The 16506-nt window shown below is 40.9% G+C and overlaps 1 protein-coding gene across 1 annotated transcript in view; it reads left to right on the top strand.

The window, feature by feature from the left end:
• The window catches only part of dock10 (dedicator of cytokinesis 10), a 48927-nt gene that overhangs the window by 6999 nt on the left and 25422 nt on the right, over positions 1–16506 (top strand). Inside the window, exons 2-11 of the mRNA XM_020600136.1 lie at positions 5119–5238; positions 9285–9374; positions 10318–10400; positions 12011–12083; positions 12360–12497; positions 12807–12941; positions 14204–14390; positions 15234–15319; positions 16231–16281; positions 16430–16506. Of these exons, the coding sequence (XP_020455792.1) occupies positions 5119–5238; positions 9285–9374; positions 10318–10400; positions 12011–12083; positions 12360–12497; positions 12807–12941; positions 14204–14390; positions 15234–15319; positions 16231–16281; positions 16430–16506 (1040 nt within the window). The remainder of the gene's footprint in view (positions 1–5118; positions 5239–9284; positions 9375–10317; positions 10401–12010; positions 12084–12359; positions 12498–12806; positions 12942–14203; positions 14391–15233; positions 15320–16230; positions 16282–16429) is intronic.

The raw sequence follows: 16506 nt of genomic DNA on the forward strand, positions 1-16506 counted from the left end.
GGAGACTGACAGTCATCTTTAGCCTCTTCCATTTTCTAACAATTGCTCCAACAGTTGATCTATTTTCACCAAGCTGCTTGGCAATTGCCCCGTAGCCCTTTCCAGCCTTGTGGAGGTTCACAATTTTGTCTCTGGTGTCTTTTGACAGCTCTTTGGTCTTGCCCATGGTAGTAGTTGGCGTCTGACTGACTGTGGGGTGGACAGGTATCTTTAAAGAGCTCAGACAGGTGCTACTAATTTAGATTAATGAGTGGAGTAGAGGTGGAATTTTTCAAGGCATAGTAACAGGTCTTTGGGAGCCAGAAATATTGCTGTTTCTCAGGTGTTCAAATACTTATGTTCAGCAGTGCAAGACAAATAAATTCTTTAAAAATCATACAATGTGATTTCCTGATTTTTTTTTAATTCTGTCTCTCAGAGTGGGAATGCACCTACAATGTGAATTTCAGACCCCTCCATGATTTCTAAGTGGGAGAACTTGCAAAATCGCAGGGTGTTCAAATACTTCTGTTCCTCACTGTAAATCCATCCATTCTATACTGCTTATTCCTGAATAGGGTTGCAGGAGGCTGGAGCCAATCCCCACTGGGTGAAAGGCGCGGGGTACACCCTGGACAGGTCGCCAGTCTATCACTGAACTGACAGACAAACAACCACACACGCTCACATTCACTGCTATGGACAATTTAGAGTCACCAGTCAACCTAAGCTGCATGTCTTTAGACTGTGGGAGGAAGCCAGAGTACCCGGAGAGAACCCACACAGGCACAGGGAGAACATGCAAACTCCACACAGAAAGGCACCAGGTTGGCCCGGGCTTGAATGCAGAACCTTCTTGCTAACCACCACGTCACTGTGCTGCTTTCACATGCAAAACATCAAAGACTTATTAACGGCCATTAAACTAGGAAACAACTCCTAAACCTCGCTGGTATAATCACAAGACATAGTGTCATCACTGCTGAATCATACAATCTCATAAACAGAAAGATGACAGATCACAGTGAATCAAATGACAGAGCTTTGTGTCTGAGATTTCTGCATTTCACATATTTGTGTTTGACATTTGTACAGGAAACAGTTTTTCCACTTTAACCTCAACAGTGAATGTTATTGTACTTCACATACTGTAATCAGACCAAAACCAACTGCAAGTAACTGATGCAAGCTTCGCACACTAGATGGATAAAATAGAACACTGTATTTGCCCCAGAGGGAAAATGTGAACAGGCTACTAGAGCCTGTAGCGCTACACATTGCAGGAGAGGGAAAAGAGCAATGAGGCACCTTGGATTTACATGAATTGCTGCCAGTTGTTAAAAAGAGCATCACGGCTTACAATCACTGCTCTGCCTCAATACAGTGACTATGAATTATTTATATTTGACAGCACTGAGCAGCAATTTGTCTTGTCAAAAACTGTAGAAAATCCACAGACAGTGGTGTAAGCAGTTATTATAAGACTTTTTTTTTCTACTTTAGAACTACTCCTTATAGGAAAGCCAGTGACAGTGTGTTCTGTGAATTATTCACAGTAAAATGAGGACACTGTCAGTGTGGATTTCTCTGCATCATTTATTCCATCCCTGCTCCCAAAAAAGCTGAACAGCACCGCCTTATATTTTGACAGTATAGTGGGTATACAAGTATGTTGTATCATCAGAAGCTGTTTCCTCTTGTACAGAGCTCTGTTCTGCTGTGAGGTTTAATCTGGGGAAGTTATTGTCTGGATTTGTATAGGCAAACAACGTGCATTATTGTTATGTGTGTAGTTATGTTATGTTACATACAGTCACTTTTATGTCAGTGGGAAGAAGTATTTTTAGTGAATACACCTCTGTTTTTATTTAGTTTGTCTAAATATGTGTACCGCGGTTTCTAGACAGTCTCATATAAGCGGGGCAGACTAGATTTATAACAGGAAGTTGATAGTTTGCATTCTGGTTCGTGTGTGTTTGTTAGTGTGCATGGACTGACAATGGGCTGTTGGTACATTTGAGCAGAAGATGATAAGATGCTGAGAGTCTAATTTTGAGTGTGTGTGAGCACATGATAGTGTTGAACTGTGAAGAGGGGTTGACTGTTGCTTTGTTTGCAATGGTTAGAGGTGTCAATAGGATGTTCTATAAGCTGATACCTTACATTGTCTTGCTAAATTGCCTTCAATATATGAATAGTTTGACTTTGACATATGGATGATGGTTGATTGGTTTTTTTGTTTGATGGGGATTTTGTATTTGATGGGGATTTTGTCACTGTGAGTGTGTGTTTGTGGCTGTGTGTGTTCTTGTACTCACTACATAAGTATTTTTGCTGCAGAGTGAGGACATTTTTGGAACGTGAGAACACTTTGGCTGGTTAAAACTTGGTTTTAGGGTTCAGGTTAGTATTAGGTTTAGGTTAGGTATTAGGGTAAGGGTTATGGTTAGGCATTCAGTTCTGATGGTTAAGTGTTGGGAATGCATTATATCAATGAGTGTCCTCACAAAGATAGAAGTACCTGTGTGTGTGTGTGTGTGTGTGTGTGTGTGTGTGTGTGTGTTGGACATCAAACATTAACTTCCTCCACTTCCACGTGTGCTGACACAAACTCAGAACTCCACTTAGTGTCACTTCTGCTTCTGATGCCGAGCACATGCCCGCAACATTTATTTTGTATAGCTGAGTTTTAATTTAGCTTTTGCGTAATACAGTAAGTTGTGTGTCCTCACCTCTGCTGACGATGAGCTTCAGGAGCAAAATCACCTTCAGGAAGAAAATTAAGAGCAAACGAGTACGATCGGATTTCAACCGGCTGAGTATTGTATGTATTTGTATACATTTGTATGTGTTTGTTTCTTTCTGTTCAGCTAGTTTTTACAATGTCACATGAAATGTGTCCTGCATTACACTCTGAGCATGTATTTAGTGGCTATCACTTCGCTGTATTGCTATCATTGACTTACATAGTACAGGTTTATATGCTGCCAGTCATACTGTAATTGTGATTTATGCTACACCTTCAGTGATTAGGGTTTGACCTGTGACTAGTATACTATAATCAGTGTTTTGTGTGTGTGTGTGCGCTTCATTTCCACCTCTTTACTAGATGTTTTTGTGACAGTTTGTTGAGCAAGGTTTTGTGACAGGAAGAGCCAGATACAGGAGAACACTTTCAACGTGACAGTTTATTAATTTCACCCATGTAACAGAGCTCATGCTATGTTACTATACCTAATGTCATCTCATGAGGGGGAAGACTTTCCCCTGAAACGTTTACTCTGACGTCACATGGGTTAGAGTAGAGTCAGAATGGTTGTATGTAAACCTCAGCCTCAGCCTGTTGTGTTTGTGTCATTTGTCTGCTCATATTTGTGTTCCAGAGATCATTTTGGGCCGACCCGTTAGTTATTAGGGCCACAAGCAACGATTACTCCAATTATTAATTAATCGGTTGGGCTTTTTTTTTTTTTCAGATTACAGTGATTACTTGTTCGTGATGACATGAACCTTTTATAGACAAATAAAAGGTTCATGTCATCACGATTGATTATTTTGTCTGACCAATAATCCAAAACCCAAAGATATTCAGTTAACAATGAAATAAAAGAGAAAACAACAGCACATTCTGTAAAATTTGCAAAGCTAGAAGCAGCATGTCTGGCTGATTGAGTCAACAGTTTAGCCACTTAATAAAATAACTCATTAATTGACAAATACTGTACATTCAGCCATATCCATGATAGAAAAAGGCCAGTATACAGTATAGAACCACTTTGTGAATAGGCACAAGGAAGGACTTTAACAAACCTTCCTACCTCTTCGACTACTTAATATACTGTAGGCCCGGACAGAGGGTGAAGTATGCTGAGAAAGTAGTGCACTCATTGTTATTATTACATGACAGTGACCGTGGATGCTACAGGCAGTACTGCAGTAGAAGATTGTTATAAGGCCTGGTTCACCTTGTGTTGCATTGTCTTCTTCTCCCTGTGCTCTCTCTCAATTGTGTGCCAGGAGTGTTATTATGACTGTTACAGTAGAAGTGGTGGGTAAAAGCCACCAGCTGCAGTGTATGCATGTGAACCAAGCCAGAGATCATTACTTCCTCCATCTTCCAGACCACAGCCTGCTCTCTCTCTCTCACTTTGCTGCTATTCTTTGAATGACAGCAGTAATTTACCATTCTGTCTGTAAAACACATGGCGTTTCTTGTGTGGCTCATTTCTTTGAGAAAATTAGTGTGTGAAGGATTGTTTTGACTGAAGTGGAGAACTGTGGGAAAACAGGCCTTCACATACACATACAGCTAGTCTTGTATGTGGTGTGTTCATATTTGACATTATAGTACTGTCAGCACATGTTGGTCTGCTTTCTATACAAGATTTTTGTTACTGAAATGAAACAGCTGTATCAGTTTATATGAAGCTCTCTCAGTTGATTTAAAACCGAAACTCTATGCTCCTTCGGGTGTGTCAGAGCCTTTGTGCTACTTCCTCTACAATGCTTTTAGGTCCTAATGATGTCATGAAAAAACACAGGAAATGTCATGATACTGCATGGTATATGATAGGGCTATTATTTATTTTCCAGAATGGTGAGCTAATGCATTGGCTATGGCTAATTTACTGTAACTATGTCCATGTTTTTCATTGTAGGAGTATTTGTCATGGACGCTGCTGTTAGTAAAATTTTAATGCTGTTACAGGGTTCATGAGCAGCATTGTACAAAACGCTACACTCATAGCTTCCACCCTGTCTAATTATAGATGTAAAATATGAAATAAAAATAGCTTTTAGGAGAGATGTGTGTGTGTGAGAGGTGACAATGTTATTGATGCCAATTTTATATCTGAATTTTGGTCAGACCTTTGAGTCTGAGTGTTTATTATTAACAGAATTAACACAACTTGACAGACTTCTCACTGTAGAAGTGATAAAGCCTTTTTTTTCAAATGGAATAGTCTTACTTTAAATATTTGATCAAGTTCAAGTTTCCAAATTTCATTATTGACAACTTGTGATACTTGATATACAGTATCAGGTGAGTTGTATTGTGTCATTACAGACTGTATCGAGGTTTGGTAGCCAGTCAAATCTCTGAATTGTAATCCAGCGTCTCTCTGTTTCTATTTGCAGCAAGAGAAACCTAAGCTGATTGATCCTCTTGACTATGAGGCTGTCATCTCTGAACTGGGGGACACATTGAAGGAAGACCCCTTCAAAGACCTGCTCCTATTTCCTGACAATGATTTCTCGGTAAGTACGTGTCTGCGTGTGTGTGATGGTCCAATGGTTCAGTAGTTAATGCTGTCGGAACAAAAACATACTTTAAATCTGGAACCTTGTTCTTTCTGTATAGGGTGCAGTTTTTAATTTAAATGAATAGATTTAATTCAAGCACAAATTTCATGAATCCATATAATTTAAACAAAAAAACATACAGTATGTGCCTCATAAACTAAAAAAAAAGACATTTTTTATTTGCTAAAAACACTGAAAAACATTCTTTCCATTTTTACAACAGTCATGATGCAAACATGATCTGAAGAGGTGCTGCAGGATTTGACTCAGTAGGTCAATAGGTTGCAGTAGGTCTGAAAGCCAATGAATCATTCAATGCACGTCTACACAGATGAGTTAAATGGCAGCAATAGGTCTAAGTTGGGCTCCTATCAGCTTTGATGTGATCTGGAGCTCTGAGCAAAAATTAAAAAAACTGAAATAATGGTAATGGTACCAAGCTGGGTCAGCTATTGGTCTGACTGAGATGCTGCAGACTGATGTTAAAAATACAACCTATGACACTTTTCACATTAAGCACTTACTCATATTAGTCATGCTGAACTTCGCAGCATTTTCACTACAGCCAAAAATTTATTCTCTTCAGCTCCTGTTAGCTCTTAGGTCACTAGTAACATCATTAATGTGCTAATGCATTTCTGCAGACAGAGATCCACTGCAGGTTAAGATGATGTAATTGGCTGCTTGTAGTTAAAGGATTAATTTGCTTGTGGACCCTAGAGTTGTAGCCTGACTGTGTGACTCTGCTGGTTCCCAGCTCTGTTGGGCTACAAAACAAACTCCGTGATTGTCTTCGTCTCTGAAGCCTACAATTCATCTCGATAACTGTAAGTGAAATTGGCTTGGCCGAGTGTTGCTGAAGCACACACGTCATTTACTAGATCTGCTTCTTTGCAAGTTGGTTAGAATGCTCAGTAGGGGTGTGACGATACACGATATTGGGTTCACAAGAACGAGACGAGATGATATTTCAGCACAATTTTTAAGAAATCTTCAAAACAAATAGTGTTTTATTCGACTGAAAGTCACAAAATTAAAACAAGTGCATTTTGAAATGTTTTAACTAATCGTCTTGTAATGAATGTCACTTCAGTTCTACATTCTGAGTATGAGTTATTGTATGTGGCAAAAGACAACAATATGCGGGCACTGTAAAAGGTTTTACCACAAAATGGCACTGACTGGCTTCTCTCTTATATGGTTTCATGTGAGTCTCTTCACACCTTGTAACTGTGCATGAGCTTTAGACTGAATTTCAAATGTGTGAAAAAACACAGCTCTTTCCAGTCATTTCTATGGGGGATTGTGCTCACTGCAGCCAGCACCAGCACTGCAGAGGGATCCGATCAGGATATGGATGCCTACGGGAAGAAGACCCTTTTTCTTATCTTGTTAGCATTAGCATTCACTGTGAAATTTGGGCCACAGTTAACGCACCATAATGACATGCCATGTGTTTATTTAAAGCATTTTTTTTAGCTATCAATGCTGACACACTGGTGGTAGAATCGGTGCTGAGGTAGAGTAGGCTACGTTAGCAGCATGGCTAACCAAAACACAACAGAAACAAATGGGTCGGAAACATGAATGAAGCTACTCATGTAATTATTGATTTTGTTTTGTTTAGGGGGCATTTGTTTTTTTCCTGAACTCTGTAAGTGGTAGTCAGGCAGCTCACATTGCAGTGTGGTGTTTTGGAGGAGTAGCTTTGGAGAGAAGTCAGAACTGAGCACATGGTCAGGGACCACCTGTCATGCCTTGATGGACCTCCAGGGTCCGCAGACCACAGGCTGAAAACACCTGGGCTATGACAATCAACTTGCAGTCTGTGGCATGATGAGGCAGTTGGATTGAAATCTGCTCTCTGTCAAGGCCGTAGCATTTGCTTTACATCTTTTTGGCACTGTTATGGTTTGTCCTACAAACCCAAACGCTGACAGACTCAAAGGATAACAGTGAAGACAGGTTCAATAAGGACTAGTAAATGATGCACAATGGCAGTAGATGCACACAGAACACAAATGATTAAAAACAAGGACTCCAGGACAGAATAGCTAATGACAAGTCAAACCAAGAGGCAGTGTTGTAGTGGAGTCCTCAGTGTTCCAGTTGAGTCCAAGTCTCCAAAGAATAATCCAAATCGAATCTTGAGTTGAGTCCCCGTTACCAGAGTCAGAGTCATCAAGGTCTCACTAAACAGTATTGACACAGAGGTCCACTAGACTTTCTCACTGATGGACAGGATCATAAAAATTCCTACATAATTTATTATTACACCTCAATTTAATTTTCATTTTTTAATGATAATTTTTTTTTATAGCATTTAATTTTCATTTCATTGTTTTAAATAATTAATATACGAAACAAGCTAAAGTGCAGCCACTTTTCATGTCAACACCACATAAAGCAGATGACTTTTTTTTTTTGAAGTGACATTGAAGGACACTAAAAATAGTGCAACCAGTGTGTGTGTGTGTGTGTGTGTGTGTGTGTGTGTGTGTGTGTGTGTATAAACACACAAATATGGAACACTGAAATTTTAATAAATTAGAAAATTACCATTAAAATATGAACAACCCATTTACAATAAAGTAGGCTAACTGAATCGAATCAGCAGACCTGCTGTAGCCTGCTGTCACTAGTCTTCTCATGGCCCTTAAAATTTTGATCTGAAAGCTGAATCTGCACTCTGCTGCTGCACTGGAGACTGAACTTGCCAGCTCCACTTCAGCCAGAGTTTTGAAGTCAGAAAACATTTCCCTCCGGAAGTGATTAGAAGGTCCTCTGAATGCGAGATTTCCTGACAGTGATGCACTCACTTCAGCATCTGCTCTTTCTGTGCCAGAGGTGCAGCTGCACCCCTCTGTGAACCGTAATGGTACAGATGTGCGCCGTCTGTCCAGCCCATGGCTATTCAATGCGCTGTCAGTCTGAGTCATCAGTGCTCAAGTCCGAGGCAAGTCACAAGTCCTGAAAATCTGGACTCTAGTACTACAGCACTGCCAAGACGCCCTGAAAACTTGACACTAACCTAAACTAATACACAGGATACAGCCTAAATAGCAGCATCTCTTCATACGTAAACTAAACTTAGGTAAGTCAGCAATTAGCCTTCAAAACATAATGCCTCATCTAAGCAGATGAGAAGCAGCGAGTCCAGAAAACAGGAGGTAACCTGACTCAGGACAAACAAGGATCGGTACAGAAATACACACAAGGTTAAAAGAACAACAAATCAGTAGGTGACTGTCCAGTCCTGGAGAAAACAAACTAACCAGACAAAGAATGAAAACTGACCACGAGCGGCTGAACTGAATAACAGTGATGATCTGAACAAATGAACTGGCAAAGGACTGAGGGAGGTGAGTGAATATAAAGTCTGGGCCAGAGGAGCACATGAGCAGGTGAAACTTGTTGACGACTGGTGAAGGTGACATGATACAAAAATGACTACAGAATAAAAAAGTCCAAAACAGGAAGTCTCTGAAGAACATGACAGGCACTCATCCAACCATTTCCACATTATACTGCATTTCTTTACTGATTTTTTTCATTAATTTTATCATCAGTCTGTACTATGTTTTGATGTTAACAGTGGTTAAACTGTTGAACTATAAGGTAGAACTAGAATTGTGGTGTATAGAAAGAAATATTGCTGCCTGTTATCTTGAACAGAGTAATCGCTTTAGCTAGTAAATGGATGATTTTTTTTTCAGCTTTCCTCCCAAGAAATTGTTTAGCAGCAGTGGTAAAACACGGCATAGCAACAGTAGATGGCAGCCTAAACAATAGCCACACCGAGTAAACATAGGATTTCCTACAAGAAATAGCACCTCTGCTCTTTCCCGCAGAAAGTTAATGTTTTATTTTAGTAATATTGGTCATTATTTCAGGTAAGGTGGTTCATCTACACTGTCAAACATGTATAAACTGCGGTGCAAGTTTCTCTGCAAATTTCCTATCATGGTAATGACCCCTCCTCGATGCCTTTTTCCCTTCAGGTGTCCACAGTGCCTCAGGAAAGACGGACTCTCAAGTCAACTGTTCCTGAGGGAGCAGAACTACAGGCTGAATGTCTGCTGGTCAGACAGGTAAGGAGGGTGTGTGTGTGTGTGGGTGTGGGTGTGTGTGTGTGTGTGTGGGTGTGTGTGTGTGTGTGTGTGTGCACTCATGTGCCCTCATTTAACTGAAGCCACTGTGGTTTGGAGTGAAAAGGGTTTCAGTTGGTGGTGGTTAGGTCCTTCAGTTTAAGTTGTCCTTATATAGGACATCCTGATAGCAGGAAGAGGTTTCTCTGTGCCTCTAAAATAAACCAGATGTGTATGCATAATACGTGATGTGTATTAGCCCATGCCTGTGTGTGTCGGAAAGACCCATCAGGGCTCATTTCAGATAGACCAGCCATAATCTCAAGGGCTCAGTGGAGAAATATCATCAGAATAGGCGGAAACTCCCCAGACAGCTGTAACAGCTCACTGGAGGCCAGCGTGTGCGTCTCACTCTGTGTGTGCGTCTCACTCTGTGTGTGTGTGTGTGTGTGTGTGTGTGAGACGTTCTGTCTGAGGTTGATACTGTAGCTGATAATATGGTTATAATTTGTGACACTGTTAACAAAAGGTCAAGATCTTTCTAAACAAATAGATTAAAGAGAACAGTAACACAGCATTTAACAGCAAACAGAGGATGTGAAACTGCAGGTAGAGACTGAAAATGCACAGTACTTTCCCCATGGGAATAATATTTCAGCCCATGAGGCAGACAGATGTTCTGTTAAGATGTAAAGTTATCCTTATTTGCAGACACAGCCTTAAATCAGTTCATTTTATAATTTAAATAATCTACTGATGAATCCCAGCCTGCATATCAGTAACTAGGCATCAGGAGAGCTGATGTCTGACTGCACTCGGTACTGCAGCATAGAGTTCCTCATTGTCTGCAGACGTGTCAGACGCCCCAGGTCAAAGCGTTCCAGCGAGGCTGTTGTTTTGAAAGGTTAATATTTAATCGTCTTCAACTATCCATTCCCTCCTCCAGGCTTGTAAGTATTACAACTCGGAGCTAAATGTGGTCCAGTTCAAGTATGATGACTACGCTGGAGACTATCGTTTGCTGCCCAGGTAATACACACTGACATTACTGTAGCACGCCATCTACTTTCACTGCTTTTATAGAGTTTAATCACACTGAGTTATTACAGGGCTGGGAAACAAACCTCAGTACTCTGGTTACCAATTGAAATGTCTTCATAGCGCACATGGTATCTAAATATGTCAAAAGTCCCATCATTATTGTAGTCATGCTTACAGTATCATATTATTTGATCGAACTGTTCTTGATTTAAAGGTTAAGGCCGGTGATTTTGTGTGTTTTGATTTTTTTATTTTTATTTTTTTCCCCAAACATCCCATAAAGCGACTAAAACCAGCCATGAACTTTGTATATTCACCATAATGTCTGTGAATCCAGAACTTATGCTGCCATTTGTGTCTGAACACTATTAAAAGCACACCAGTGAGCCACACCGCTGCATGGCTCTGTTTATGTGTAGTGCGAGGAGCTAGTGGACTAGTGTAAACAGACGGGTCTCACATTTTTTGTGGGGAGCAAACATGCCACCCGTTGCACTGAGGCGAAATTTTTGTAGAGCTTTGGAAACATTGCTTGTCAAATGAAAAAATGTTAGTTAGAAAAATGTGTATATTTCTGCCAAAGTGTTAAAAAGTGGGGAAAAAGCCCTTTTTGGTAAAATCAGGACTCATGTTGCCACTTGAAGACCTACATATAAGAACCCTGTGGGTTTCTCTCTTTTGCTGTCTGTGAATTAAAATGCTAGAGGAGATTCCACTGTAAGAAATCTTAACTTTCAGTGCTCCATTCCCCATTTTTTTTAAAGTGCTAGTCCAGTCCTGTGAGACACCCATTCACTCAGTGAGCCATTTATTTAAGTCCGGCTGTCAGTCAGTCAGCTGCAGTATTGTCGGTCCCTGTGAGACTGACCCAGAGCATCCCTGAAGTTTTCTGCTCTCAGACCACAGGAATGTCCCTCATCTGTCCCATGGGCTGCTACTGTATTCTTTGAGCAAGTTCACATGACATTAGAGCACAATAATACTAAAATTCCATGAAGTTCAGTTGCCACTTTAAATGTGGGAAACACAACAGTTGTATTTCTTGTTTGGTCGGCAAGTCACAGAATATAAACTGGAAAGTGGAAATCTGCAGTTCCTGTATATGTGTGGATGCCACTGCTGTGATTTGAGTGGAGTGATTGTCGTCTGTGCAGGCTAATATTAGCATTCCTGTGTCAGTGGTGGACCCAGAATCATCAGAATTTTTCAAAACATAGTCTTCTGAAGGGATTTTTCTTCAGACAGCTTGTACCACTGTGACTTTTAGCACAGGGTGGTTCCAGTGTTACCCTCCGCTGACTGCAGCCTAGCTGTCTGCAGCTCACAGCACACACACAAAGGCATTTTATCCCATGGCTCTCACACAAAGACAGGTCAGCCTGCGAAGTCAGTGGAGCGTCATCGAGTGAGGACTACCTATTGTTGACTCTTGACAGAGAACGTTGGAGCGGAGTCAGCCACCCAGACTCCTTAGCACCAGTCAAATAAAGTGGATTAATTGAATTCCTGAAGTCATTGTCTCCCTCCATCAGTATATTTCATTATCAGAGATCCACATTTTTTCAACATCTTACTGTTTTTTGCCCGTTCATTTATAGAAAACTGTACAAAGCAGACAAGCTGCCATCCCATTCTTTTGAGATTGACTATGAAGACGTGGACAAAGATGAGGTCAGTAATGACCATGTTCTGACAAATGCTTTGTAGAGTAAACGCATTACATACTGGATACATCCTGTTTAAATTAGTTTATTGTAGTTTTAAAGCTGTTAAAATATACTTTGCAAGAGCAGTAGGCTCATTACAAGTCAGCAGGACATTGTTTATGAACATCATTTAACTGAATGGCCATTAGTCAAGTCTCCTTTTCTCTATTGATCATCTGCTCCTGAGTGTCAGAGGATTGAATGGAAACCTAATGTATCTATAACTGATTGTGTTTTACAGGACACCACATCCCTGTCCTCATCCAAAGGAGGAGGAGGTGGCGGTGGAGGAGGTGGGGGAGGCATTGGCGTGTTTCGGTCAGGCTGGCTTTACAAAGGGAACTTTAACAGCACTGTCAACAATAGTATTACTGTTCGGGTAAGGACATATCTGAGCTGTCTTTTCATGCACACAGATACTTTTCTGTCTAGCTGTTTCAGCCCCATCCACAGATTTCCCCTTGTTTTCACCTGATAAAAATAGTTTGATTGTGACTGCAGTTGATGACATATTTTTAGCCCGGATACGAAAGGGCGACGTTATTAATATACCACTACCTACATTGTTGTTTATAGATCAGAGTTCATCATCAAAGGGAATATTGAGTCACAGTGAAGAACAATGTTTTTCACACTTATAGGACTTTTAAATGGTTAATTGTTTTGAACTGTATTTGTTTCTGTTCAGTCATTCAAGAGGAGGTATTTCCAGCTCACCCAGTTGACGGACAACTCCTACATCATGAACTTCTACAAAGATGAAAAGATTTCCAAGGAACCCAAAGGGTGCATCTTCCTTGACTCCTGCACTGGTGTGGTACAGGTGAGTGTCAAAGCATGTGTGACACAATGATGAGGTGCCTTATTCATACCTTTCAGACCTTCCAAAACATCTACTCACTGCACTGCACATTGCATCAAATTGGATACCCAGTAGGTGTGTCAGGGACCAAGCAGTAAGGCAAAAGACACAGCTTCCAAAGTTCAAAATAAAGGGCTTTTTATTAACCCAAAAGTAAGAAAAATACAAAATTAACATCAGATAAACTGGGCCCTAAAAGAGGTCAACAAAAGATAAGGAAACTCAAAATACAGCAAACTGAACTGTCTCAACAAAACCAACTGACCTAGCAAATGACACACACACACAGGGGAACATATATACTGGCTGGCCAAACCAATAACAATAAACACTAAACAGACAGTCTGCTCTCAACTAAATATTTCCTTTAAATGTAAAGAAATTAACATAACTTGACAAATAAAGTTCTAACATAAACTACCAACAAATAAACAATAAATTTCTCCCAAACTCCCCCCTTTCTTGTATTGGGCACTTGGTGCAGTCCAGGCCCAGTGGCCCAATCCACGGACCAGGAAACACGGCAACCAAGTCCATGGCTGGTGGTGGTCTAGGTCCTCACATGGTGAAGGCCAGGACTGAGGCCTTCACAAGGTGACAACCTTGTGGATGTCTTGTCTATGCATCTGAATTTAGTTCAAAGACACAGTTGTCTGCCTTAGCTTACAGTGTGTGGGTTTGGGATTTTCAGCATCCTCTTTCTTACAAGGACAACAGTGGAAAAAGGCTTTTAGCTTTATTCTGTTTTCATCCTCTGTGGTTTTATTCTGTGTGTATGCATGACTCATATTTACCTTTTTGCTGTTAAATACATCCGTCTATCTATCTGAAGGTACAAACACAGTCACCAAGCATTTATAGCAAAACTATCACGTTTTACATTTAAAAGGAACTAAGCAAACATGGAGCCACAGCCATGGCAGATGAATGTAGTTGTGCATATTATATTCTGGAATATGTTCCAAGCCATCATTTTATTGTTATGATGTAAAATGCCCTTGTGTAGACGCTGTAATTATGAGCAAAAGGCTTTACGGTGTTTCAGATATTTTTAGATCATGTTACTTAGGACATCCCAAAACTAAGCCAAGCAATTTGAATTTCAGTATACAGGAAAACCTACATGTGTAAGAAGGAGTAACATTTTCCAAAAACTAACCCAAGCTCTGTTTTTTGCATATAACCACATCATCTAATCCATTCTTTCATTCATCCCCCTAAAGAATAACCGCCTGAGGAAACACGCCTTTGAGCTGAAGATGAACGAGGTTACGTACTTTGTGCTGGCCGCAGAGAGTGAGCAGGACATGGAGGAATGGATTAGCACATTGACCCGCATCTTGCAGATCAGTCCACACGACGGGCCTGCCCCAGATCGCAAGAGTCTGGAGCTCACCGACCATCGTCAGGGTGAGACTGGCTCTGTTTTTGTTTTTATGAATATACAGAATTGGCCTCTGATAGATATAGAGAGAGGGAACTGAAAAACATTTGGAGAGAGCACAGAGGATTGAAGCACAAATGGTAATTTAGAAAAGAAAAGAGCATTTAAAGAGAGATGAAGGAGAAATTTTAGCTTAATTCTAATGCATATTTAAATCACGGTGCCCCTAAGACTCAGTGTCAGCAAAAATGTAACCTATTCTTCTTCGTCTGACTTATTGTAGCCAAATAATATCTGCCATCTTACTATGACCTTCATGGGGAATTTCTGCTGGGTTGAGGCTGGATCCATAACATCACCTTCAGGAAATGAGTCCTGACACCAACCATTGACTCTGTTTAATGTATCATACCCTCTGATTAAAAACCTGACATAAAAACAGAAGTTGGGAAACTCACCTTCATGTGCCAGCTCAGTAAGAGTTTGGGCATGGGACCACAACCTGTAGCATAACACACACACTGACAAGAGCATTGAGAATTGGCCCAGTGATGTAACTGCCTGAGCCGTTTTCTTCAGCGTGGCCTTTTGGAGGAAATGCTCCGGGCACATAAAATTACATTTCTGCAGAAGCCAGCCTGCTTTATTATCTATAAATAGGACAAATTGAGTCATGGTTTATTCTGAGATGGCCTCATGTCTGCTGACTCTGGTTAGTGTGTATTTACTGTTGCTGAACCTTTTAGAAAATGTTAAATGGGGAAAATGGACAGTGTAGATAAACTTTCCCATCTACTCAATGATGGCAACCATCACTCATTAGCAATAGCCGTTCTCAGGGGTCCTGACTGTGTGTGTTCTCTCTCCAGATGTGTTTGACCTGTCGTTGAGCGACAGCTGTTTGCAGGAGAATGAAGATACCACAGAGAACGGCATCAATCCAGAGCTAGCAAAGGTTGGCTACGCTGGCAGCTTTCCCGTTTCAAACAGTGCTGTAACTTGGCTAGAACATGGATCGGGCCACATATTTCGACAAGCTCTCAGTATATAATGTCCAAACCTGACCCAAGCCCCCAATATGCCCTAACAGCTACCAAGCCGTGTCAGCCCAAATCACACACAAGCACATCTCACTCTCATCAACATCAACTACAGGAGTGGTCCTGACTACCGTAATTTCCGGACTATAAGCCGCTACTTTTTTCACACGCTTTGAACCCTGCGGCTTAAACAATGATGCAGCTAATTTATGGATTTTTACAGGCTAACGAGCTTCATGCCGCCAATACATTTAGCCTCGTCACATCAGACCAATGAAATTACCGAACAGGTCACAGTGGACCAATGAAACTGTTCAAATTAAATCACATGCGCTCACACTAAATTCTTCAGATCAGTCATTTTGCGCTTCATGCACACACCCTCATCATGGAAAACGCATGAAGAAATGCATACGATGCAGCTTCCAATTTAAAGGCGATCGATCTGGCTGTCGATGAAGGAAATGGAGCTGCTGCACGTAAGCTTGGCATCAATGAATCGATGGTGAGACGTTGGAGAAGGCAGCGTGAAGAACTGACTCAATCCAAAAGTCTTTCGGTGTACACCTGCGGCTTATAGACGAAGTGCAGCCTATATATGTACAAATTTTTTTTTCTTTTTAAATTTAGTGGGTGCGGCTTATATTCAGGTGCGCTCAATAGTCCAGAAATTATGGTAGTAGGACACCAGTTGTCACTGAAAAAGCAAAACCAGTAAAACCTTGCTGTCTTCACTGAAATCATAGTTGACTGTAGGCCATTTATTATTTTTACTGAGCTGCTCTTTGACTGTCGCCTGTTTTTCATGCCACCTGTCCTGTCATAGTATATCTCAGAGACAGATGAAGGAATACGTGCGCTGCTAGAAGAGAATAGCGTCTGAATCGGTTCTCCCTCGACCCTGACACTCCAGTAAGTATACCGCACTTGTAATCAGATCTCCTTATGATAGTAAATATTTCTCAGCGAAATAAAATGAAGTAAAGCATACCTCTGTGTCACAAACTGTGTTTCACGGACCACAGGTTCTGAGGAGCCCACGGACCGAACATTCGTCTGCTGAAAACACACCAGTGCGTCCTTTTGAGGAGAAGCTTGGCAG

The sequence above is a fragment of the Monopterus albus genome, unplaced genomic scaffold (assembly GCF_001952655.1).
Source record: "Monopterus albus unplaced genomic scaffold, M_albus_1.0 scaffold45.1, whole genome shotgun sequence".
NCBI lineage: Eukaryota > Metazoa > Chordata > Actinopteri > Synbranchiformes > Synbranchidae > Monopterus > Monopterus albus.